This window comes from Haliotis rufescens, unplaced genomic scaffold (assembly GCF_023055435.1).
Source record: "Haliotis rufescens isolate VD_foot unplaced genomic scaffold, xgHalRufe1.0.p SCAF_4, whole genome shotgun sequence".
Lineage (NCBI taxonomy): Eukaryota > Metazoa > Mollusca > Gastropoda > Lepetellida > Haliotidae > Haliotis > Haliotis rufescens.
The window spans coordinates 44,591,088-44,617,431 of NW_025964112.1; the positions used below are offsets into that span (position 1 = coordinate 44,591,088).

General features: G+C 40.3%; 1 protein-coding gene across 2 annotated transcripts in view; it reads right to left on the reverse strand.

Moving 5' to 3' along the window:
- The window catches only part of LOC124152378 (cubilin-like), a 90,764-nt gene that overhangs the window by 23,534 nt on the left and 40,886 nt on the right, over positions 1–26,344 (reverse strand). For both annotated transcript variants that reach the window (XM_048381943.1, XM_048381944.1), the window contains exons 34-51: positions 24,665–24,846; positions 23,282–23,444; positions 22,479–22,592; positions 21,316–21,555; positions 18,699–18,831; positions 17,037–17,236; positions 16,249–16,436; positions 13,827–14,028; positions 12,539–12,742; positions 11,479–11,628; positions 9,958–10,142; positions 9,029–9,399; positions 7,621–7,799; positions 6,542–6,748; positions 3,342–3,482; positions 2,355–2,536; positions 1,779–1,947; positions 897–1,097 (exon numbers count right to left, since the gene is read on the reverse strand). In XM_048381943.1, coding sequence (XP_048237900.1) covers positions 897–1,097; positions 1,779–1,947; positions 2,355–2,536; positions 3,342–3,482; positions 6,542–6,748; positions 7,621–7,799; positions 9,029–9,399; positions 9,958–10,142; positions 11,479–11,628; positions 12,539–12,742; positions 13,827–14,028; positions 16,249–16,436; positions 17,037–17,236; positions 18,699–18,831; positions 21,316–21,555; positions 22,479–22,592; positions 23,282–23,444; positions 24,665–24,846 — 3,411 coding nt within the window. The remainder of the gene's footprint in view (positions 1–896; positions 1,098–1,778; positions 1,948–2,354; positions 2,537–3,341; positions 3,483–6,541; positions 6,749–7,620; positions 7,800–9,028; positions 9,400–9,957; positions 10,143–11,478; positions 11,629–12,538; positions 12,743–13,826; positions 14,029–16,248; positions 16,437–17,036; positions 17,237–18,698; positions 18,832–21,315; positions 21,556–22,478; positions 22,593–23,281; positions 23,445–24,664; positions 24,847–26,344) is intronic.

Consider the following 26,344-nt stretch of genomic DNA (forward strand, 5'->3'; position numbering starts at 1 on the left):
GAGGAGGTTGAGGAAGTGTAATGAGGAGGAGGTTGAGGAAGTGTAACGAGGAGGAGGTTGAGGAAGTGTAACGAGGAGATTGAGGAAGTGTTACAAGGAGATTGAGGAAGTGTAACAAGGAGGAGATTGAGGAAGTGTAACAAGGAGGAGGTTGAGGAAGTGTAACAAGGAGGAAGTTGAGGAAGTGTAATGAGGAGGAGGTTGAGGAAGTGTAATGAGGAGGAGGTTGAGGAAGTGTAATGAGGAGGAGGTTGAGGAAGTGTAATGAGGAGGAGGTTGAGGAAGTGTAACGAGGAGGAGGTTGAGGAAGTGTAATGAGGAGATTGAGGAAGTGTTACAAGGAGATTGAGGAAGTGTAACAAGGAGGAGATTGAGGAAGTGTAACAAGGAGGAGGTTGAGGAAGTGTAACAAGGAGGAGGTTGAGGAAGTGTAACGAGGAGGAGGTTGAGGAAGTGTAACAAGGAGGAGGTTGAGGAAGTGTAACGAGGAGGAGGTTGAGGAAGTGTAACAAGGAGGAGGTTGAGGAAGTGTAACAAGGAGGAGGTTGAGGAAGTGTAACGAGGAGGAGGTTGAGGAAGTGTAACAAGGAGGAGGTTGAGGAAGTGTAATGAGGAGGAGGTTGAGGAAGTGTAACAAGGAGGAGGTTGAGGAAGTGTAACAAGGAGGAGGTTGAGGAAGTGTAACAAGGAGGAGGTTGAGGAAGTGTAACAAGGAGGAGGTTGAGGAAGTGTAACGAGGAAGTTGAGGAAGTGTAATGAGGAGGAGGTTGAGGAAGTGTAACAAGGAGGAGATTGAGGAAGTGTACCGAGGAGGTTGAGGAAGTGTAACAAGGAGGAGGTTGAGGAAGTGTTGAGGAGCATGATGACTACAAATGCTGCACCAAGTCTCCGTGTACCTTCTCTGATGTTGATGAAGTCAAATCGGCACTGCACATGCTGTTCCAGTTCCAAGTCCCTGACGATCACCTTGATGGAAGAGTTCACATTCACTGGATTGTTGACGGTCCACAGACACTCCAGGTTGTTGGTGTAATTGCCGTTCTCAAAGTAGCCAGGTGAGGTGATGTTGCCGGCCCCGTTGATGATGCCACCACAATCTACGTGTGAATGAGGGAGTACAATAACAAGGTGCTTGTAGCAAAGGTTCAAGCATTATCACAATAATATGAGTCACATGTTGCTACCATGTTGGGAATCAAACCAAGGTAACCCAGCAAACCCAGCAAACGCTTTAACCGCTAGGTCTCTTTTGTGCAAACAACCTAGCTGTGAAGGTCAGAGTTGGAATAGGTCTTCAGAAACCCGTGCTTGTCGTAAGAGGTGACTAAGAGGGGATTAACGGGATTGGGTGGTCAGGCTCGCCGACTTGATTGATCAATGCCATCATATCCCAATTGTGTGGATTGTTGTTCATGATATCAATCACTGGATTGTCTAGTGCAGACTCGATTATTTACGCCATCATAGAACTGGACGTTAAACAACAAACAAACCAGCAAACAAACAAACAAAATTATCAGTCTACGACCTTAGTGTCTTGTCCAAGCTCCAAAATAAAAAAGATTTCTTTTGGTCAAGTTAATATTGGTAAGTGTAATATTATTGGTAGTTAATCTAAATCTAAATGATATGATGCCAAAAGCTGAAAGATTTAATTTGTTTTGCATCATAGATTAACTATAGTCATATGAAACGATTGTGTGTCCCTTTACTTCTTTTGAGTAGCATATATGTGGGGTTTACACACTGAGAAATAAATAAATGAAACATTGTGTTACCTGCTTCAGTGTTTGAAGTGTAGGATGCCCTGAAGCCGCCATTAGTGACCGATCCATCAGTTCGGAACTTGATACGCATGTAATTTCCTGACGACTCGATAATGCCAGGTTGGGTGTCACCACAGTAACGACCGATTCTCGGAGAGTTGGATAGGATACCATTGTAAGCCTTGAGAGAAATATTTTCAATTAATTATCTGTATGGACGTCAAAATAAGCAATATGTGCTTCATTCCAAGGCATACCTGTTCTCAATTTTTAAAAAAAATATCCATACATTTCTGATAGAATCATATGTATAATACTAGCAAAGGGGGGGCAGGGGTGGCCAAGTCGTCTGAGAAATAGTCAAGTTGGGAATGAGGACATGATAGGTATAACTAAGTTAGATACAAGTATTTTTCTTTTTTGCACAGCAACTTTTTTTGTTATGTACACAAGAAAATATGAATTATCGGTCTTAGCATGGGGCGATTATCAAAATTACTTATTTAGTCAGGGGGAACAATTAAGAGCAGGTGCTTAATATGGTGAATACGGTATGTTTGTATTTGAGATGGGTAGGATAAAAGTCACCTCAATGTAATCCCAGCTACATGTTCTTGAGGCTTCAAGTCGGAAATCTGTGAAGGTCAAGGTCACCTTTCGGCCTGCCGGTACCTGTATTCTCCACTCACAAACGCGATTATGAGCATACAGTCCTGGGTAGTTAGGTGACGTTATTACACCTGATGGTGTAACGAGGTCACCGCCACAAACTGTAAATAGAAACAGTAAATCAATGTGAAGTCTAAATGTCAACCCCAGAGAATATTCAGTCTTGATTACTTCCTTTAATAGATTCCATTGGTGAAAATCAGTGATGACACCTGGTGTTTACGAAAAGTATACGCATGTCCTGCTCTACTGGTACAACTGCCATTCATACAATTGGTGGTCAGAGGGAATCAGGGGAGGGTGGTCAGAGGGAATCAGGGGAGGGTGGTCAGAGGGAATCAGGGGAGGGTGGTCAGAGGGAATCAGGGGAGGGGGGTCAGAGGGAATCAGGGGTGGGGTTCAGAGGGAGTCAGGGGAGGGGGTTCAGAGTGAATCAGGGGAGGGTGGTCAGAGGGAATCAGGGGAGAGGGTTCAGAGGGAATCAGGGGAGGGGGTTCAGAGTGAATCAGGGGAGGGTGGTCAGAGGGAGTCATGGGAATGGGTTCAGAGGGAATCAGGGGAGGGGGTTCAGAGGGAATCAGGGGAGGGCTATAAAAATAGTACACATATTTGGGGAGGGTCATGAATTTTTTTTAAATTTGGTCTTTTCAGGGTAGGTAATGAAAAGGAGTCAAGAACATGAGGATAATAAAAAGTATGACAAGCACTATTTTCAGTACATTAGCACATTAAAAGTATCTGAACACCCCCAGACCCCAGACACAAATGACCAGTTTCCTTAAAACCCTGTCATCTCTGCAGCCTATGCTAGTCGTGAGAGGAAAAACCATAGATCAGGTTGTCAGACTTGGAGACTTGGTTGATGGTGGGCCATCGTATCCCAGTTGCACAAACAAACAAACAAACCTTCTACACTGGCCTGGAAGAATATACTGAAGCCTTGGGCAGCAATGGTGGAGTCAGTCTTGAACCGGACATAGGCAAAGCTGTCTGATGTGTCAATGGGTGAAACAGTCCTTGAGCCACAGTTGTTGAACAGTACATTTCCTGTGGAAGAAATTTCACCCTATGAAGAACATACTGGATCAGTTATATTAGGCTTGAAAAAAATAAAAGAATTGGTTCTCAGGCAATAACTTTTGAAAATATAATGGGGCAGGTGGTGTTTTTTGTTGTTGTTGTTCAAACTAGTATGTAACCAAATAAACAGTTGTGTAAACAAATAAACAGTATTGTACAATCAACCTGGCAAAGGGCCTCCCTACATAAATGAATTCCTTGATGAGTAAAATACTTGAATACAGTATTTGACTACCATTGGACTTGGAATATTCAAGGATTTTTTAATTTTATTTTTTAATTGAAATGGAAACAAAATGTGCGACGAACTTTATGATGATGTGGACGGTGCCTGAGAACCAAGACTATAATATTTTTTAGCACTTTATGCCAAATGCATATTTCCCCCATTTACAGCCTGGTAGGCACATTCACGCGTTTATCACAACATTCACATATGTCTGGGATCATTCACATGTTGATCAGCACATTCACATAAGTTTGGGCACATTCACATGTTTATCACAACATTCACATGTTTATCACAACATTCACATGTTTATCACAACATTCACATGTTTATCATAACATTCACATGTGTCTGGGCACATTCACATGTTGATCACAACATTCACATATGTCTGGGCACATTCGCATGTTTATCATAACATTCACATAAGTTTGGGCACATTCACATGTTTATCACAACATTCACATGTTTATCATAACATTCACATATGTCTGGGCACATTCACATGTTTATCATAACATTCACATGTTTATCACAACATTCACATGTGTCTGGGCACATTCACATGTTGATCACAACATTCACATATGTCTGGGCACATTCGCATGTTTATCATAACATTCACATAAGTTTGGGCACATTCACATGTTTATCACAACATTCACATGTTTATCACAACATTCACATATGTCTGGGCACATTCACATATGTCTGGGCACATTCACATGTTTATCATAACATTCACATAAGTCTGGGCACATTCACATGTTTATCATAACATTCACATAAGTCTGGGCACATTCACATGTTGATCACAACATTCACATATGTCTGGGCACATTCACATATGTCTGGGCACATTCACATGTTGATCACAACATTCACATATGTCTGGGCACATTCACATATGTCTGGGCACATTCACATGTTTATCATAACATTCACATATGTCTGGGCACATTCACATGTTTATCATAACATTCACATAAGTCTGGGCACATTCACATGTTGATCATAACATTCACATATGTCTGGGCACATTCGCATGTTTATCATAACATTCACATAAGTTTGGGCACATTCACATGTTTATCACAACATTCACATGTTTATCATAACATTCACATATGTCTGGGCACATTCACATGTTTATCATAACATTCACATAAGTCTGGGCACATTCACATGTTTATCATAACATTCACATATGTCTGGGCACATTCACATGTTTATCAGCACATTCACATAAGTCTGGGCACATTCACATGTTTATCATAACATTCACATATGTCTGGGCACATTCACATGTTTATCATAACATTCACATAAGTCTGGGCACATTCGCATGTTTATCATAACATTCACATAAGTCTGGGCACATTCGCATGTTTATCATAACATTCACATATGTCTGGGCACATTCACATGTTTATCATAACATTCACATATGTCTGGGCACATTCACATGTTTATCATAACATTCACATAAGTCTGGGCACATTCGCATGTTTATCATAACATTCACATAAGTCTGGGCACATTCGCATGTTTATCATAACATTCACATATGTCTGGGCACATTCACATGTTTATCATAACATTCACATGTGTCTGGGCACATTCGCATGTTTATCATAACATTCACATAAGTTTGGGCACATTCACATGTTTATCACAACATTCACATGTTTATCATAACATTCACATATGTCTGGGCACATTCACATGTTTATCATAACATTCACATATGTCTGGGCACATTCACATGTTGATCACAACATTCACATATGTCTGGGCACATTCACATATGTCTGGGCACATTCACATGTTTATCATAACATTCACATATGTCTGGGCACATTCACATGTTTATCATAACATTCACATATGTCTGGGCACATTCACATGTTTATCATAACATTCACATAAGTCTGGGCACATTCGCATGTTTATCATAACATTCACATAAGTCTGGGCACATTTGCATGTTTATCATAACATTCACATATGTCTGGGCACATTCACATGTTTATCATAACATTCACATGTGTCTGGGCACATTCGCATGTTTATCATAACATTCACATATGTCTGGGCACATTCACATGTTTATCACAACATTCACATAAGTTTGGGCACATTCACATGTTTATCACAACATTCACATGTTTATCATAACATTCACATAAGTCTGGGCACATTCGCATGTTTATCATAACATTCACATAAGTTTGGGCACATTCACATGTTTATCACAACATTCACATGTTTATCAGCACATTCACTAATGTCTGGGCACATTCACATGTTTATCATAACATTCACATGTGTCTGGGCACATTCGCATGTTTATCATAACATTCACATAAGTTTGGGCACATTCACATGTTTATCACAACATTCACATATGTCTGGGCGCATTCACATGTTTATTAGCGCATTCACATATGTCTGGGCACATTCACATGTTTATTATAACATTCACATAAGTTTGGGCACATTCACATAAGTTTGGGCACATTTGCATGTTTATCAGCACATTCACATAAGTTTGGGCACATTCACATATTCATCAGCACACTAACATTTGTTTGGACACATTCACATGTTAATCACCATATTCACATATGGCTGGGCACATTCACATAAGTTTGGGCACATTTGCATGTTTATCAGCACATTCACATAAGTTTGGACACATTCACATGTTAATCAGCACATTCATATATGTTTGGGCACATTCACATCTCCTCCCCATGCCATATACACTTTCTAAAAAAGGTCAACACAAACAAACCAGTTTCATTGACTTCTCTGATCACCAGAGAGTCTGAAGCACAGTTGGTTGAACTTTGAAGGTTAAAGGATGTAAAGGTGAAGGTCATGTAGTGGCCATCTGGTGCAAAGATGTACCATTCACAATCCAGATTTGCGTCATAATTCTGGGGATAGTTCGGGCTAGTGATGGTTCCATTGGCGCCATTGATCCTGCCACCACAAGTTGCTTAGGAACAAAATATTTGAAGCATGTAAGTATACAAGTATAAAAAAGCAGCACATATGAACCTTATACATGTATGAGTGAGTGAGTGAGTGAGCGAGTTGGGTTTAACACCGCTTTGAACAGTATTCCAGTTATATCACGGCATGTCAGCTTAATGTTGGAGAATAGCCCGAAGTGATGCATCTCTCGGACCTTTACCACTTCAGTGAAACCCACAAGCATGGGTATGGTGCTAACCAACCTAGAAAAATAATTCGGAGCGAACCGGGATTCGAACCCACAATCATAGGTTTCTGGCGTGCCCAAGGGACACAACTCTGCACAGCAAATAGCGGTGCCTTAGACAACTGGGCCACCCATGCCCCCTTATACATGTATGAACTTTACGAAAATGAAGGTATACGAAGGTCTGCTAGGACAATCACATAATCTGTTTGTCAAGAGATGACTGCTTGTTCAATACAAAAGGGGGTGGTCAGGTAGCCTAGTGGTTAAAGCGTTTGTTCATCAGGCCAAAGACCCCAGTTCGATTCCCAACATGGGTACAATAGGTGAAGCCCATTTCTGGTGTCCCTTGCCGTGATATTGCTGGAATATTGCTAAAAGCGGCGTAAAACCATACTCACTCCCTCACTCATTACAAAACATATTAAAACATAAAAGTAAAACATTTCAAAATATAGTTTAAGGTATTTTAAGAAACGTACTCAAATCTGTTTGTCAAAAGGTATTTTTTAATAATATACCAAGGTTGAAACAATTGTTCGATTTTATCATGAACACCATAAACCCCCCAAACCACAATCATAGGTTCCTGGCGTGTCCAAGGGATGACAACTCTGCACAAGACTGAACATACTTAACAATCTCACCTATCTCGTATCGAGCCTTGAAGCCAACACGTGTGACACTGTTGTCAGTTCGGAATCGGGCAAACATCACATTGCCTGTGGAGACCTGGGTGCTGGGGAGGGTGGTGCCACAGACTCGCTGCAACAGTGGGGACGTCACTGCTCCACCATCACGAACTTCGATGTAGTCATATCTACATCTGCAGACAAATTCAAGTTAAGGGATGTAGGGTCAGGTTAAGTTTTAGCTAACCTGAAAACTAATGAATATCATGGTCATCTTAAAACATTTCCCCCTCAAAACAATCTCATTAAAATCAGATCTTAGTTCTCGTTATCGCTTAACAAAGATCTGAGGACATCCCATTACGGGTCACATCAGAACAACCTTTCATCCGACCAATCAAAGTGTTGCTTAACAGATCATGAAAGTGACAGTCAGAAAGTGTTTTCTAATCATGCAACCTCGAAATGGTTAACACGGGGTATTCCAAGCAACAGTTACGGTCCATACGACTGATTCCGTCAAAATTATCGTCTATCTCTCGCTTCCATGGGATAAACATTTGAACGGAGGAGGCATTGCACAGTACGTGGGAAGCACTGCCATACAATCGCAACCATATATTAGACCTTCCGGAATGTTTGTTTGCTCAGTTTTCAAATCGGTAATCGAGAACTGTGTCAACATTTTTTTCAAGCATTGTCTAAAATGGAAGATGCTAGGTTGAAACGAGTGCCGTAAAGCTTGACAATGCTGCTTTCTAATTGGCTGATGTCGACTTCTTGTTAGTCGTTTTAGTGGTTGGTCAAAGTTCGCAAAAGTTCGTTCTGATGTGACCAGTAATGGGATGTCCTCAGATCTTTGTTTAGCGGTAGCAAGAACTCAGATCTGATTTTAATGAGATTGCCCTCAAAACCACTGGGCCCAAGAACCTGAAACTTGGCATATCTGATTGCACCCATAGTGAGTTTTAATTCTGACATATTCACACAAAGATTTTCTCATTTTGGAAATCGACTACCTGAGAGCTAACTACCTGAATTCGCCCACCATACTGGGTACCTAAAAATGATAACAAATGATAATTAATAATTTACAATTAAAAAATGGTGTGCATACTTTGTAAATCCACAGACCTCCATGATCACAACTACGTAATAAAGTTAATTATTATAAATAAATATGTCAACAATAACTTCGGGGCTACAGGATGAAACAATATGAAACTTGGTATGCTTGTTCCTATCAATAATGAGGGAATGTCCTCAAGAAGATTTGAATTATTTGAAGAGTATTAATTCTGACAATTTCACGCAAAGATTTTATAATTTTAAAACAATTAATGATAATTTAGGATAAGTAAAATAATAAAAGCAATCTCATTAAATTGTGGGAATGGTCATACAGGTATAAATGTTCTCTTACGAAGGATTATTCTCAATGTTGAACTGGTCCTCGAAATGTAGCATAACCCTCTCATTTGCTGGAGCAGTGAAGATCCAAGCACAGTCCACGTTGTGGGGGTAACTGGCAGGGTAGTTGGGGGATGTGATGTAGCCGTTCCTCACGGCATTGGTGAGGGTGATGCTTCCTCCACAGGTTATGGCCACCTCGGAAAAGATCAATCGGAAGCCATTGGCGCTACCGGAACTGTCGGACACAAAGTTGACAAAAAGACGGTTGCTGGATGTCTGCAGGGCTGCTGGGCGAGTGGCGCCACAGTAGTGGCCGAGCTGGTTGCCACGGTTGGTTCCGTTGCCGAGAGGAGGCGCTGTGGCTGATTGTCCATTCAGGAGCTATAAAACAATTTAATGTATGAATAAAATAATTACTGGTATTGTATTTTGACTATGCCAGTAATATTGCAAAGTTTGGTAATTATGTCATGCTATCTAGAAGCAGGTTTTGAGCACCACAGAACAGCCATCATCATCATCATCATCATCATGATCATCATCATCATCATTGTCATCATCATCATCATCATCACCCTTATCATCATCATCATCGTCATCATCTCAAATCCAAAGATCAGTCAAACAATTCAAACAAAATACCACAGCCTTCAAAGGACAGTAGGTCCCCTTCATAATAATGTAATGCATGAAAGTTTACATAGTTTCTGACTTTGATTGTAATTGGCATCTATAATTCATCTTAAAACTCTTTCGCTTATTAGATAAATCTTAAAGCAACTGGTAAGATAAATGGCCTCTGTCAGTCACTCGTGTAGTAATCTCTATGTACACGACCTGTTATGTTTTGATGATGGAAAAGGAAAAGTGTATTGAGCAATACACAGTTAAAGGAAAGAAACACGGCAACCAGGTCTGAAGTGTGTTAACTTGACCTACCATCACATAGTCAGTGTCACAGGCGGCTGTACTGGGGATGTTGAACGTCTGGTTGAAGTTGACAGATATGGTACGTCCATTGAGGACCGAAACTGTCCAAGAGCAGTTGGCGTTGGCAGGGTAGGGACTGGGAAAGTTGGGACTCTGGATCATGCCTGTTGTTGCCACAAACACGCCACCACAAGCTGCACAGATATGGATACATGGGATAGACAGAACTGGGTTAATGAAACAAAAATGTTTACTATTTAACTGATGGTTTTTGGACTCTTGTGAAAACGATAAGAAAATTTGTCCTCTCCTTATAGTATTTGCCAGGATAAGTGCCCTGAGTTCATAGAGCACACTCCGGCGCAGTGGTGACTCAGCATAACACCACTGCCACAGGCTAATTTGCATATCACGTGACCAGACTTTTCTCTTGTTTGTAAACAAATGCGCTTGAGTTGCATGACAATATATATTTATACATCAAAGTGACCGTATCTCTAGCTCTCCTTTGGGATTCGATGACAGCACGTGGAGCCGTACCACCAATGTAAACAAAGGTTAACTACGCAAAAACAAGTAGATGTTCATGTATAAGGATACTTTCTTAATGAACCGTAACCATTCTTTGACATTTGTTTATGAAAATGTGTAGACTTGTCAAACATGAAACAGATGAAAAGCATATGCAATATCTTGAATGGACTCTGACGCTGGCCTGGGGCAGAGGTACTATACTGGCTGGCTGCCGCCCGCTTGGAACTCTGGGTAGGAGAGTGTTCTTAGAGCTGAGGTGAAATGGGGGTCAACATCACATTCAAGGTTATTAAATTGATATAGAGACGTTCATGTATGTGAGTGAGGGTGTATGTGTGTGCGTGTGCGTGTGCGTGTGCGTGTGCGTGAGTGTGTGGCTGCTTGTACTAGTCCGGACTGATGCTGGTGTTATAGTGCTAGCACACTGAGATACCATGGGGATTGGACTTAGGACTGTATTATATTTTGCCGACCCCCCTCCCCCCCATTTTATGTTACATTTTTTTATGAACCCCCTCCATATAATAAATGACCAGTCTCTAAATAATGTTCAAATTTCTGAACAAAGTTTTTGTAAAAGATAGAACTGTCTTTTTTTCATGGCCCCCCACACTTATAGTCATGATAAATTTTGGCAATCCCTCTTTCCCACCCTCCACCTGTAATAAATTACCAGTCCCTTAGTACGAGGAGCTCATAAAGATTACTTGCAGTGAGTGAGTGAGTGAGGTTTAACACCGCTTTTTACAGTATTCCAGTTATATCACGGCGTGTCAGCGTAATGTGGGAGGAAAGCCCGAAGTGATGCAGGTCTCAGACATTTACCGCCTTGGTGAAACCAACGAGCACGGGTATGGGGTTGACAAACCTAGAAATATAATCGGGCCTAACCGGGATTCAAACCCAAGATCATAGGTTTTTGGCGTGCCCAAGGGACGTAACTCTGCACAGCGAATCACAGCGCCTTTGACGACTAGGCTGATGTTTGGTACTCACCTGTTTGATACGTCATAGAGAAACCCGTTCTGGTCACAGAGCTGTCAGTCCTAAACTGAATAGTAATTCGGTTGCTGCTGGAATACAAGATATCCGAGTTTGGTGTGCGTCCACAGAATCTTCCAAGAAGGGTGCCACTGGCAGACGGGTCTGGAGAAAACAACACATTTCAGAGCAGGATGATGCAGAATCAGTCACTTTTTACAAAGCGCATGAAAGTCGTTTCAACACAGCAGTCATAAACATTTCAGCCATATTATGAGAGGCCATGAATAATTAAGTCTGGACCAGAAAAACTAGTGAGTGAAAGCACGAGCTTCGATCCATCAGTTTAAGCAAAGTCACAGAGTCTGGATGGTTCATATCATTTCTTATCCCGGTATCTTGGCAGTTTTGCTATCTGTAGTTCGTTACGTATTACATCAGTTTCGTTTCCATGCGGTTTCATATCGTCTTATATATTTTTTTGTTAAACTTCATTGGAGCAAGGTGCTAAAATGGTGTGTTTGTTAATATTTTATAACAAGTGTCAGTTTTGTTTATCATTTTCGGATAATCTTTCCTAATGAAAACGAGCAAGATTGTCGATAATTGGTCCTCGGCGATAACTGGTCGCTAGCCAAATAAACATAACTTGTAGTTACTGAGTGAGGTGTTGCGTTCAACATCATTTCACTTGTATAGTGATGTGTATGCACATGTGTGTGGTTGTTTGTACTGGTCTGGATATGTTGGTTTTATAGTGCTAGCCCACTGAGATACAATTCTGCAGTTTAGCATGGATACCCCACTCAGACACAGCATACTGACTCCATGCCAACCATTCCTTGTTTTATCTCCAGGTAGGGTAACAACAAGTATCTTTAACATATCTTGGTATGAAGTTGCCATGGGATAGAACCACCAACCTTTTGCTCTCCGTGCCGACTCTTTATCAACCAGACTATGGAGATGGTCAGATATTGAGTGAAACAGCATGGGTTGAGTCCGATGTATTTCGGTTCCAAAACACAATAAGCGTAATTTATAAGCTATCAATCATTTTCAATTTCCTACTTACTGTCATATACTTTAACAGAGTCATAGTTGCATGAGCTATGAGATTCCAGATTAATGCTTGTGATGTTGACAGCAACGCGAGTGCCAACAGGGGAGGTAATTCTCCAGATACAGTTCAATCTGTTGGTGTAGCTATTGGGGAATCCAGGAGAGGCAAAACTCTGAATGGTATCCATGGCAACCAGATTTCCTCCACAACCTGGCACTGTAAAAAGTAAAGATATAAATGTAGTGATTATGAAGACAGAAAAAGAATTGTTACTTAAAATTAAACTTAAAACTGCCCAGTCTTTGACTGCACCTCTTCTATTAAAATGGATACTGTAGAAGCATGGAGAACATGAATAAATGACACTTTTTATGGATATCAACTTCTTTTATTCTTCGTACGACGTTTCAGAGCTACTTCTTGCTCCTTCATCAGCTGTTCATTTGAAAATTGAAATTTAAAAATTGCAGGCTTAGAGAAAAAGTAATTAAAAAGTAAACAAAGTTTATTGACATACATTATATCTTGTCATATAAGCTGTGTAAAATGTCTCTGTGAATTAATCCATTCTAAGTTTTAACAGTGAAATAATAACTAAACTTGAATGTGAGACTACAAGAGGACATACAACGTTATGGATAACAACTTCTGGTTTATAAGAAGTATTTATCACAGTGTGACAATGTGCCCCGCCGCTACAAAACGATAACGTACATAATTTCCTTAAATTTAAGTAAAGTAGTCACACATTTTTTCTCCATGATATCCACAAAAATTTGACCTACACCACTTTTAATTGCTTTTATCTAAAACGGGAAGTTGTGATTTCATGTGACAATATAGAATATCTTCATAAGAAAGGATTTCAATTCAAACCCTTCAAAACCAACAAGTACTTCAGGCATTAAACAATATCCCTCCCTGAAATTTAAAAGCATTTTAATGTTTCGGTGGAACATTTTTCTCTGCAAGTCAAGTTATGCTTCATGGGTTTACAAACCTGCTACATCTTCACCCACACCAGGAAGTGGTCAGTGAAGAAGACAGGGACTGGTTGTGTCGGTTCAACAGTGTTGACAGTGGTGAATATCAGATAAAGTTCTCCACCCTTGACGTGTATGTTTTATCCAGATTACTTGCACTATATTTGGGGGTGTTGGGGTGGGGTGGGTGGGGTGGGGGCTGTAGCATCAAACTGACATGATGGCTGGTTTTTAAGAGAAAGTTGTCTTTAAAAGAGTGAAAACAACGAATGTTATTTAAGTGTCCGGGAATATCATCAAACCCATGGTGGACATACCTCCAGTTGGACCTGGCGTGGTGCCAGCAGTTGGATTCTCATTGGTCGCAGTCCAGTTAAACAGGAAACCACTTCCACTGGAGGAGAAGTCTGTGTGGAACTCAGCTCGCAGTTGATTGGATGTTGTTAGGACAGAGGACGGGAGCGACGAGGAGCAGAATCTTCCCAGGACAGGACTTGAGGCTAAAGCACCATCCCTTAACTACAAGAAGAGGAACATTAACCATGATCAACACTTGAAGATCCAGAGGCGGGTGTGCACCCTGTCTTTTTTTCAGACACCTTTCACGTTAACTGTTCCCTTGGAGACTTGGTTATTAGGCTCACCTCGCCTTCTTCAAAACCATGGATCTGCCTTTGCTAATGCAATTTCTAAAATAACAATACAGAGAAAGGACTAGGCATGACCTATTTGACCTGCTGGAAATAGGAAATTTTAAAGCTGAAAGTTAGAAATACTGGTATGAAAATTATCAGACATTGCCAACAGCTAGCCTTTTTTGCTCCCTTACTTTGATATGATGACATACATCTGCATGACTAAAACGTGTGAAAAAGGCCACTTTTTCTCACTTCAAGAGTAAATCTACGTATGACAAGATGGATTGTACGTGTTATAATATGTTTGTACTTGTTTTTTTCTACTAAGAAATCAGCTTTGGGCAAAGATTTACTAAAGTTGAAATATTAGAAATATTCCTGAAAAAGTTTGAAATCAGCCCTTTCGACACAATTTAACCTCATCTATGCATTCAGTGTTTTATTTAAATTCCAAACATGCCATACTTGAATTGAACCAAGCCTAGTTTTCATCCATTAGATTTTGCTTACATTTTTGTAGTTTAAAGCTACACTCAACAATATTCGAGCTTTATGACGGCAGGCTAAAAATAAAGACTGGACTAGACAACACAGTGATTGACATCATGAGCATCAATTTTTACGATTGGAATACAATGACATGCATCAACAAAATAAGCGAGTCTGACCACCTGATACCGTTAGTTGCCTCTTACGACATGCATTGGTTGCTGAAGACCTATTCTTACCCAGATCTTCACTGAGAGAGACAAGCATGGGTTGCTGAAGACCAGTTTGCTGAGGTTTTGCTTATTTCTTAAACTATGCATATCTGGCTGGTAAAAACCCTTATCATCTATCTTGCTGGTAAAAACCCTTATCATTTAATTTGATGGTAAAAACCCTTATCATTTATCTTGCTGGCAAAAAACCCTTTCATTTATCTTACTGGGAAAAACCCTTATCATTTTTCTTACTGGGAAAAACCCTTATTATATCTTGCTGGGAAAAAAGGTCCTTATCATTTATCTTGCTGGTAAAAAAGGACACTTATCATATCTTGCTGGTAAAAAAGGACCCTAACCATATCTTGCTGGGAAAAAAGGACCCTAATCATATCTTGCTGGGAAAAAAGGACCCTTAGCATATCTTGCTGGTAAAAAAGGACACTTATCATATCTTGCTGGTAAAAAAGGACCCTACACTTATCATATATTGCTGGGAAAAAGGGCCCTTATCATATCTTGCTGGTAAAAAAGGATCCTTATCATATCTTGCTGGTAAAAAAGGGCCCTTATCATATCTTGCTGGTAAAAAAGGGTCCTTGTCATATCTTGCTGGAAAAAAGGACCCTTATCATATCTTGCTGGTAAAAAAGGACCCTTATCATATCTTGCTGGTAAAAAAGGGCCCTTATCATATCGTCCTGGTAACAAAGGACCCTTCTCATATCGCACTGGTAAAAAAAGGGCACTCATATCTTGCTGGTAAAAAAGGGCCCTTATATCACGCTGGTAAAAAAAGGGCACTCATATCTTGCCCTTTGTAAAAATGTAGATGTACAAAATATTTGTTAAAAATCTATAATTATTTTATAATTAAATGTACTCCATCCTCATCAATGGCACCCCCTATTTTTAATTATTTGTGTTGTATACATGTAACCCTTTTGTGTGCAAACAAAATTCCCATATTACATTTGTTTTCCATGGAATGTCTAATTACGATGTCAGATGCAGCTCTGGTTAACTACGAGGGCTCCAACCTCCATATCTCTTTTAACTAATTCATAAGGCTTCAAAAAATAAAAGAACTGGTTCTCAGGCAATGGTTTTTGTAAATATAGTGTGGGCGGGTGGTGTCCTTTTTTTTCTTCTTTTTTTTTGTTGTTGTTCAAACTAGTACGTAACCAAATAAACAGTTGTGTAACCAAATATACACTTGTGTAACCAGATAAACAACTTTGTACAATCAACCTGGGAAAGGGCCTCCCCACATAAATGTATTCCTTGATGAGTAAAATAGTGGAAGACGCTTGGGGATGCTCTTGATAATTTCTGATATATTTCAACTTTGCAGGATTACATGTATCATATTTTGGGATCATGAAAAAATACCTTACCCTAATGTAGTCATAGTAACAGTTTCCCCCGAATGACACTTCTATATCAATGAAGACAAAGTTGACTCTGATCCTCATCCCAACTGTGGTGGTGATGGTCCAGGCATAGTCCACCTGATGGGGGTATTGACCAGGATAGCCTGGGGAGGCAATCTGACCAGACAATCCCGTGATGGTTCCTCCAAACACTTTTGAAAAAAACACAGCATTGCATTGCATGTAGTTATTAAGTAAAATCAGAAAAATAACATAACGAAATATACTGGATGCTTATTACACTAAACATTATAAATTTTGGTTCAGAAAAGACCACCACATCAAGCACAAACTGTCAAATTTTAACACCATTATACCCATTTTTTCCATGCCCCTAAACTCAGTAATGAAACTGCTTTATTAAATTTATCTCTTCCAAAAATTAGACTGATATATCTGTACCGAAATAACCATAGGCCATAATGACATAATTAATCTATCAATCAATTTTTTCATGGCTTGTATGATAGCAGTAATAATTATGCATCAGAGTGCATTTGTATTTTATTCTCAGCTCCCTGGGGAGATATTATCGGCTGAAGGCATAAAGGGGCGGTCGGGTAGACTAGTTGCTAAAGCGTTCGACCGGGGTTCGATTCCCGACATGGGTACAATGTGTGAAGCCCATTTCTGGTGTCCCCCACCGTGATATTGCTGGAATATTGCTAAAATCAGCATAAAATCAAACTCACTCACTCACTGAAGGCACAAAGCTGTGTAACATCTCACCAGAATCTCACTCACTCACTCACCAGAGTTATACTGGGCCAAAAATCCTGTTGATGTTCCACTGCCGTCGGACCTGAACTTTATCCATATACTATTTGCAGCAGTCATGTTGCTAGGGAGACTGCTTCCACAGAAGCGACCGATCAGAGCCCCACTGGCGCCTCCAGTCCTCATCTCCAGGTAGTCAGAGAAACAGTTGGAGGATCGAACTAAAGCAAATTGACTGAAACATAAAGCATCAATGGTTTTAGAGTGAGTTGGGTTTAACGCCGCTTTAAACATTATTCCAGTTATATCATGGCGTGTCAGTGTAATTATGGAGGAAAGCCCGAAGAGATGCAGATCTCAGACGTTTACCACTTCGGTGAAACCCACGAGCACGGGTATGGTGCTGACAAACCTAGAAACATAACCGGAGCGAACCGGGATTCGAACCCACAATCACAGGTTTCTAGCGTGCCCAAGGGATGCAACTCTGGACAGCAAATCGTGGCACCTTAAACGACTGGGCCACCCGTTTCCCCCAATGGTTTTAGAAGAAGGGACCATTTAGCTACCAGTTCAGCTGACGAATGATCTATCAGACATTTTCCCTACTATTGTTGGTGGAGCGTTACATACAATCTTAAAAATTCAAAAAATGTTTCATCACCATGAACCTATACCTAATATTCACATCAGTAATTCTGTCATCATCAACAAAGCTTTGGAATAATATAGCAAAACTAACATAAAATGATGTAGTGATCACTCATCATAAATATGAAACTAAACATACTACAGCTCTCAAATTTCATTCTCTTCTCCCTGGGGAGTATACACCCCAAGGGGCATATTTGGAACCTAGTTTATTGCCTAAAAAGATGAAGATCCGGGTCAGAATTGCTCTTCAGTAACCCATTTTTGCCATATAAGGCGACTTACGGGATTGAGTAGTCAGACTCGCTGACTTGGTTAATGCATGTCATCGTATTCCAATTGCATGGATCGATGCTTATGATGTCAATCACTGGATTGTCTGGTCCAGACTCGATTATTTACAGACCGCCGACATATAGCTAGAATATTGCCGAGTGTGGCGTTAAACAACAAACAAATAAATAAACAAACAAAAATCCTAGGAAGACAGCACATCTGCAACTGTCAACGATAATCAATTCCACATGGAAATAGTTACATCCAGAAGAAATATTGCCAGTGTAAATGCTTTCTAGAAAAATGTTCCTAGTGAAAGCTGTTCCCAGGTTCCCAGGGAATAGGTCCCCAAGAGAAAATTAATACAAAGGAACAATTTCACTACAGGAACAGATACTCTTTGACACCACAAGTTGAATGTAGTGTACCAGCCCCATCATGCTATGAATCCCAATGTTCGAGACACATCCAGGATCGAAAACTTATCCAGCAATATTTCCCAATGTTGAGACAGATCCAGGATCGAAAACCTATCCAGCAATAATTCCAAATGTTGAGACAGATCCAGGATCGAAAACCTATCCAGCAATACTTCCCAATGTTGAGACAGATCCAGGATCGAAAAACCTATCCAGCAATAATTCCCAATGTTGAGACAGATCCAGGATCGAAAAACCTATCCAGCAATAATTCCCAATGTTGAGACAGATCCAGGATCGAAAACCTATCCAGCAATAATTCCCCATGTTGAAACATCTTTGTCTATCTACCTAAATGACACCATGAGACTGTTGCCGGGTGCGGCCTGAAAGGTCCACACACACTCCGTGTTGCCGGGGTAACTGTTGGGGTAGCCGGGACTGGTGAAGGATCCGCTCTGCGCAGTGTACGTTCCACCACAACCTGTAAGGTGAAGGTTGCAGCCAATGAAACTAGGGCCAATTGACAATAAGTTAGTGAGCGAGTTGATTTTAGTGCCGATTTGAACGGTATTCCAATTACCCCGGTATATCACAGTCTGTCAGCTTAAGGTGGGGAAAAACCCAAAGTGATGTAGGTCTCAGACATTTACCACTTTGGTAAAATCCATGAACATGGGAATGGTGCTGACAAACCTAGAAACATAATCGGGGGTACCGGGATTTGAACCCTCAATTTCTGGTTTGCCCAAGTGATTCAACTCTGCACAGTGAACTAGATGACGCCTGGGTCATTTCACAGTACTTACTAGTTTGAAACAAGTTACCTAAAACTCACTTTGTCATTTCAGGATATAAGTATTGGGTAGTTAACAATTAATCGTATTACACAGGGACATTGTCGCTGTTCCACATATTTTACTAAAAATATTGTTTCTAGTCCTATAGTCCTTGCCACTTGAAATAGAATAATGAAATATTGTGTTAGTAAGATAGTGTGGTATTACTTATAAAGTGAAAACAAGTCATTCCTGCTTGTAACCATGTGATCAAAACTCAATGACCATGTTTCTTGAAACACACATTTTGCCATTTCTGTCATTACTGTAATATTTATAATAAGTAATATTCCTCATCGCTTGAATGACTTGTTTTCACTAAAGACGTAGACAGATCTATACAGTCTTTCTTTTCACTTTATAAGTACTGGCACATAGGCAGCTATATTCATTGATATATCATCTCACTATTTCATGCTTCTATTTCAAGTGGTGAGGACTATCATCTCAATATTTCGTGCTTCTATTTCAAGTGGTGAGGACTGTCATCTCACTATTTCATGATTCTATTTCAAGTGGTGAGGACTGTCATCTCACTATTTCATGATTCTATTTCAAGTGGTGAGGAATATCATCTCAATATTTCGTGATTCTATTTCAAGTGGTGAGGAATATCATCTCACTATTTCATGCTTCTATTTCAAGTGGTGAGGACTGTCATCTCAATATTTCATGCTTCTATTTTGAGTGGTGAGGAATATCATCTCAATATTTCATGATTCTATTTCAAGTGGTGAGGACTGTCATCTCACTATTTCATGATTCTATTTCAAGTGGTGAGGACTGTCATCTCAATATTTCGTGATTCTATTTCAAGTGGTGAGGACTATCATCTCAATATTTCATGCTTCTATTTCAAGTGGTGAGGACTGTCATCTCACTATTTCATGATTCTATTTCAAGTGGTGAGGACTATCATCTCAATATTTCGTGATTCTATTTCGAGTGGTGAGGAATATCATCTCAATATTTCATGCTTCTATTTCAAGCGGTGAGGACTGTCATCTCAATATTTCATGCTTCTATTTCAAGTGGTGAGGACTGTCATCTCAATATTTCATGCTTCTATTTCAAGTGGTGAGGACTGTCATCTCAATATTTCATGATTCTATTTCAAGTGGTGAGGACTATCATCTCAATATTTCATGCTTCTATTTCGAGTGGTGAGGAATATCATCTCAATATTTCATGATTCTATTTCAAGTGGTGAGGACTGTCATCTCACTATTTCATGATTCTATTTCAAGTGGTGAGGACTGTCATCTCAATATTTCGTGATTCTATTTCAAGTGGTGAGGACTGTCATCTCAATATTTCATGATTCTATTTCAAGTGGTGAGGACTGTCATCTCACTATTTCATGATTCTATTTCAAGTGGTGAGGACTGTCATCTCAATATTTCGTGATTCTATTTCAAGTGGTGAGGACTATCATCTCAATATTTCGTGCATCTATTTCAAGTGGTGAGGACTGTCATCTCACTATTTCATGCTTCTATTTCAAGTGGTGAGGACTGTCATCTCAATATTTCATGCTTCTATTTCAAGTGGTGAGGAATATCATCTCAATATTTCGTGATTCTATTTCAAGTGGTGAGGAATATCATCTCAATATTTCGTGATTCTATTTCAAGTGGTGAGGAATATCATCTCAATATTTCGTGATTCTATTTCAAGTGGTGAGGAATATCATCTCAATATTTCGTGATTCTATTTCAAGTGGTGAGGACTGTCATCTCAATATTTCATGCTTCTATTTCAAGTGGTGAGGAATATCATCTCAATATTTCGTGATTCTATTTCAAGTGGTGAGGATTATAGAATGGCAATCATCAGGGAACCACACTGATCAATTTCATATTAGATTAGCTTACATTTCCAATAAATCTAAAATCCTCTCCATAAAATGCACAATTTCAACAATGAAATGATATAAATTACAAAACTATATTTTTTAAAAACTAAAAAAAACTAAAACACCCCATTGTATTTGATCTAATTCATGTCATTTATGTCAGGTATGAGACATGTTTCCATTAAATTTTGTCAAATGTTCATTTGTCTTCGTTTTAATGATATTGCCTAAATATCAAATCTTCTCACGTATTATGAATTCATGAATTACTAACTGGAGGATGATTTGGTGTATGTGGCTCTGAATCCGGTTCCTTGGATGGAAGCGTCTGACATGAAAATCACAAACATGGCCGATCCTTGTGATTGTATTGGACTTGGAACTGTGTTGCCACAATATGTTCCAAGCTCTGGGGAGTTGGCATCGTTACCGTCAAGCACCTTCACATAGTCACGGGAACAACTGCCTCGACTTTCAACGTCCATGTGTGTGAATGTCAAGGTCACACGATCACCTGTCAACAGAAGGTCATCAGATTTAGATACACATCATGATCGCCAAACAAACTTGTAGACAATGTCACAAAAACAACCTGTTCCAATTCTTCTTTCAAACCACTTGATGGACTGAGATGAAGCATCGTTTGTTTGTTTGTTTGTTTGTTGTGTAACGCCGCACTCAGCAATATTCCACCTATATCACGGCGGTCTGTAAATAATCGAGTCTGTACCAGACAATCCAGTGATTGACATCAAGAGCATCGATCCACGCAATTGGGATCGATGACGTGCATCAAGCAACTCAGCGAGCGTGACCACCCGATCCCTTTTGTCGCCTCTTACGACAAGCATAGTCACTTTTCACGGCAAGCATAGGTTGCTGAAGACCTATTCAACCCCGGATTTTCACGGGTAAGATACACATGTGAAATGGGATCATAACCTGGATGTTTGTGTTACCAATGCATGCTGGTCTTATCTGCCAACTGAGTGAGTGAGTTGGATTTTACACCACTTTAAGCAATCTTACAGCAATATCACTGGGGGCGACACAAAAATGGGCTTTACGTATTGTACTCATGTGGGAAATCAAACCCAGACCTTCGAATGCGTTAACTACTAGGCTACCCCACCACCCATTTTCCATAGCAATGTGACCTGGCAGGATTGATAAAAACACATTAATGTATTGTCAGTCTTACAAAACATGATTGTGTTGCCTTCTGGCAGGAACTGAACAAAGATTCCTCAACACAAGATGACACAAGATTCCTATCATATTGAAATATTTGTTTGTCCCCGAATTGAACAATATTAAATTTCCTGTAATATGTTCTTTTCCAATTCCCATCTTCCCTCCAAGTTCAATTCTGTGACCCTGTAAAGACCCATACATGTTAATTTACATTCAGGTCCATAAGATGACATGGACACCTACTGTTGTGGTCGGCCTGGATCAGCCATGTGCAGTTGCTGTTCCTGTCGTAGCTGCTGGGGTAGTTGGAGGAGGTGAGCACGCCATCCGTCTCGGCGTTCTTCACACCGCCACATGCTGTAGACACAAGGAATGAACGTTTCAGCTAGAATACTCGCACTTGAGACATTGTATCAGGTGGCTAGGAGCCTAAAACAATTGCTAGTTCCAGAGAGGATGTGAACACAGATGTTGTAAATGAGGTTCAGAGAGGATGTGAACACAGATGGTGTTGTAAATGAGGTTTAGGGGGGATGTGAACACTGATGGTGTTGTAAAAGAGGTTCAGAGAGGATGTGAACACAGATGGTGTTGTAAATGAGGTTCAGGGGGGATGTGAACACAGATGGTGTTGTAAAAGATGTTCAGAGAGGATGTGAACACAGATGGTGTTGTAAATGAGGTTCAGAGAGGATGTGAACACAGATGTTGTAAATGAGGTTCAGAGAGGTGAACACAGATGGTGTTGTAAATGGGGTTCAGAGAGGATGTGAACACAGAAGATGTTGTAAATGAGGTTCAGAGAGGTTGTGAACACAGATGGTGTTGTAAATGGGGTTCAGAGAGGTGAACACAGATGATGTAAATGAGGTTCAGAGAGGTTGTGAACACAGATGGTGTTGAAAATGGGGTTCAGGGAGGTTGTGAACACAGATGTTGTAAATGAGGTTCAGAGAGGTTGTTGAATGCAAATGGTGTTGTAAATGGGGTTCGGAGCAGATGTGAACACAGATGATGACCAAGCCAGACTTGTGCCGCCAGCATACCCGAGACGTAATTAGCCTTGAAGCCTCTGCCGGAAACAGAGAAGTCTGTTCTCATCCGCACGTACATCTGGTTGCTGGAGGATCTGTACGTGACTGGAGTAGGGAGGGCATTACCACAGTGTTTCAGTAGTTCCGTCGAGTTATCATTGTCCCCATCATTCACCTGCCGTTAATAAATCATAAATAATGATAAAACAAATCATGTATCAACATCTTGATATACTAACTAACTGGGGACACAGTTGGTCGGCCCACCTGTCTTAGGCACAATAGTTTTCTATGTAATCATAGGCTTGGACATAGATGAAATACTTTTCAAAGCGGCATTAAACCTTACTCAATCAAAAACAAATTTCAAGAGTTAAAAAATGTTCTGTTTGTTAAGCCAAGTACAATAAAGCCAATCAACAAGCTCGTCTCAAACGTAACTCAGTGTCACTTGGTTAATTGACTTTTCACGATTCAAAGGATTACCACCAGCCGAAGGATTACCACCAGCAGAAGTGTATTGTCCGGGTAAGTGAGACAATTTTGTGTGCATTTCAGTGTTTTGCATATGAAAATGACCATCCGGTTCCGGAAACTGAATTTCCGTATATACGGGTAAATTTATATAGACCACACATCAATAAAAGTATTAAACTTCCACCAATGAGAGTTGGTATATTTCAGATCAAAAGACGTGAGGGTGATAATCTCCCTTTACCCCACATAACGTTTATATGCATCAACATTTCATCATCTAATCAAAATAAGAAACAAACAATAAGGCCAAAAAAATAGTCTTGGTTCTCAGGCACCGCCCACATCATCATAAAGTTCGCCGCATATTTCTTTTTTATTTCCATTTAAAAAACCCAAAATAATCCTTAAATTTTCCAAGTCCAATGGTAGTCAGTACTGTATTCCAGTATTTTACTCAACAAGGAAATGTCATATCATATGCTCAATCATGTTTTAGTGGAAATGAATATATGTCCTAGACAGACAGACAGACAGACAGACAGACAGACAGACAGACGCATGCATCCTCTACATCTCTGAACATCTAGGGCGGGTATTTTGAGATCACGAGAACCACAGGAATGGATCCACAGGAATGGATCCACATGTACAGGAATGGATCCACATGTACAGGAATGGATCCACATGTACAGGAATGGATCCACATGTACAGGAATGGATCCACATGTACAGGAATGGATCCACAGAAAATGGATCCACATGTACAGGAATGGATCCACATGTACAGGAATGGATCCACAGAAAATGGATCCACACGTACAGGAATGGATCCAGGGGTTAGTGTAGGTTTACCAAAATGCGAGCCCTGGAGATATAGGGGATGAACATCAAAAGGATTTGCAGAACCTTCACACTTACAGTAACATAGTCAAAACTACATGTTGAGGAGCCTTCCACGTCAAAGTCTACAAATGTGAGCTCCACGGGGCGGTTCTCCTCCAGCTGGATCAGCCACTGACAGTCGGTGTTGTGTGGATAGGCATTGGGGTAGTTCTTGGAGAAAATTGAGCCAGTGCGGGAACTGAAAAACCCTCCACAACCTAGGACAAAAACAATGCTTATTTTTTCTCTTGTCTGTACAATGTGAACAGTGACCTCTTTTACAAACAACATTTCCAAACCTGGTTGGAATACATTATGAACTGATATATTGTAATGGATATACCAATCTCATTAAAATCAGATCTTAGTTCTGGCTACCGCTAAACAAAGATCTGAGGACATCCCATTACGGGTCACGTCAGACCGACCTTGCGCGAACTCTGACCGACCAATGGAATGACCAATCAGAAGGCAGCTTTCTCGTGCTTTACGGCACTAATTTCAAATTGGCGACTTCGCTTCGAAACATATTTTGACAAATTCTCGATTACAAATTTGAAACCTGAACAAAAAAACATTCTGGAATGGCTAATAGATGGTCTAGATTGTAAGGTTTCAGCCTTTAAACCTGTAACTATCGTTCGGAATACCCAATGTTAAAGTTTTCGAGATTGCATGATTAGAAATCAGATTCCGACTGTCACTTTCATAATCTGGTAAGCGACGCTCTGATTGGTCGGATGAAAGGTCATTCTGACCTGACCCCTAATGGGATGTCTTCAGATCTTTGTTTAGCGGTAGTGAGAACTAAGGTCTGATTTTAATGAGATTGATGGATATACTGAAATATTTATTATTAAAACACATACCCCCTTAGTATGAGCTCATCATTTCCTATTCTGAAAACATTTGGATTCGGATTTCTTTCTTTTTTGAATCATGGTTCTGAAAATGCTTAAAAAAATAACTTGTCCTCAGATTTTTTTAAATAGGCATAGCAGTCATCAATGTAGACACCACATTTATCTCACCTATTATGATTGCAGTGAACCCCTGGGAACAGCAGTGAACATCTTACCTCCTGGGATTGCAGTGAACGCCTGGTGTTTTACCTCCTCGGAACACATTGAACGCCTGGTGTTTTACCTCCTGGGATTGCAGTGAACGCCTGGTGTTTTACCTCCTGGGATTGCAGTGACCACCTGGTGTCTTACCTCCTGGGAACACATTGAACGCCTGGTGTTTTACCTCCTGGGAACACATTGAATGCCTGGTGTTTTACCTCCTGGGAACACATTGAATGCCTGGTGTTTTACCTCCTGGGATTGCAGTGAACGCCTGGTGTCTTACCTCCTGGGAACACATTGAACGCCTGGTGTTTTACCTCCTGGGAACACATTGAATGCCTGGTGTTTTACCTCCTGGGATTGCAGTGAACGCCTGGTGTCTTACCTCCTGGGAACACATTGAACGCCTGGTGTTTTACCTCCTGGGATTCAGTGAACGCCTGGTGTCTTACCTCCTGGGAACACATTGAATGCCTGGTGTTTTACCTCCTGGGAACACATTGAATGCCTGGTGTTTTACCTCCTGGGAACACATTGAACACCTGGTGTTTTACCTCCTGGGAACACATTGAATGCCTGGTGTTTTACCTCCTGGGATTTCAGTGAACGCCTGGTGTCTTACCTCCTGGGAACACATTGAATGCCTGGT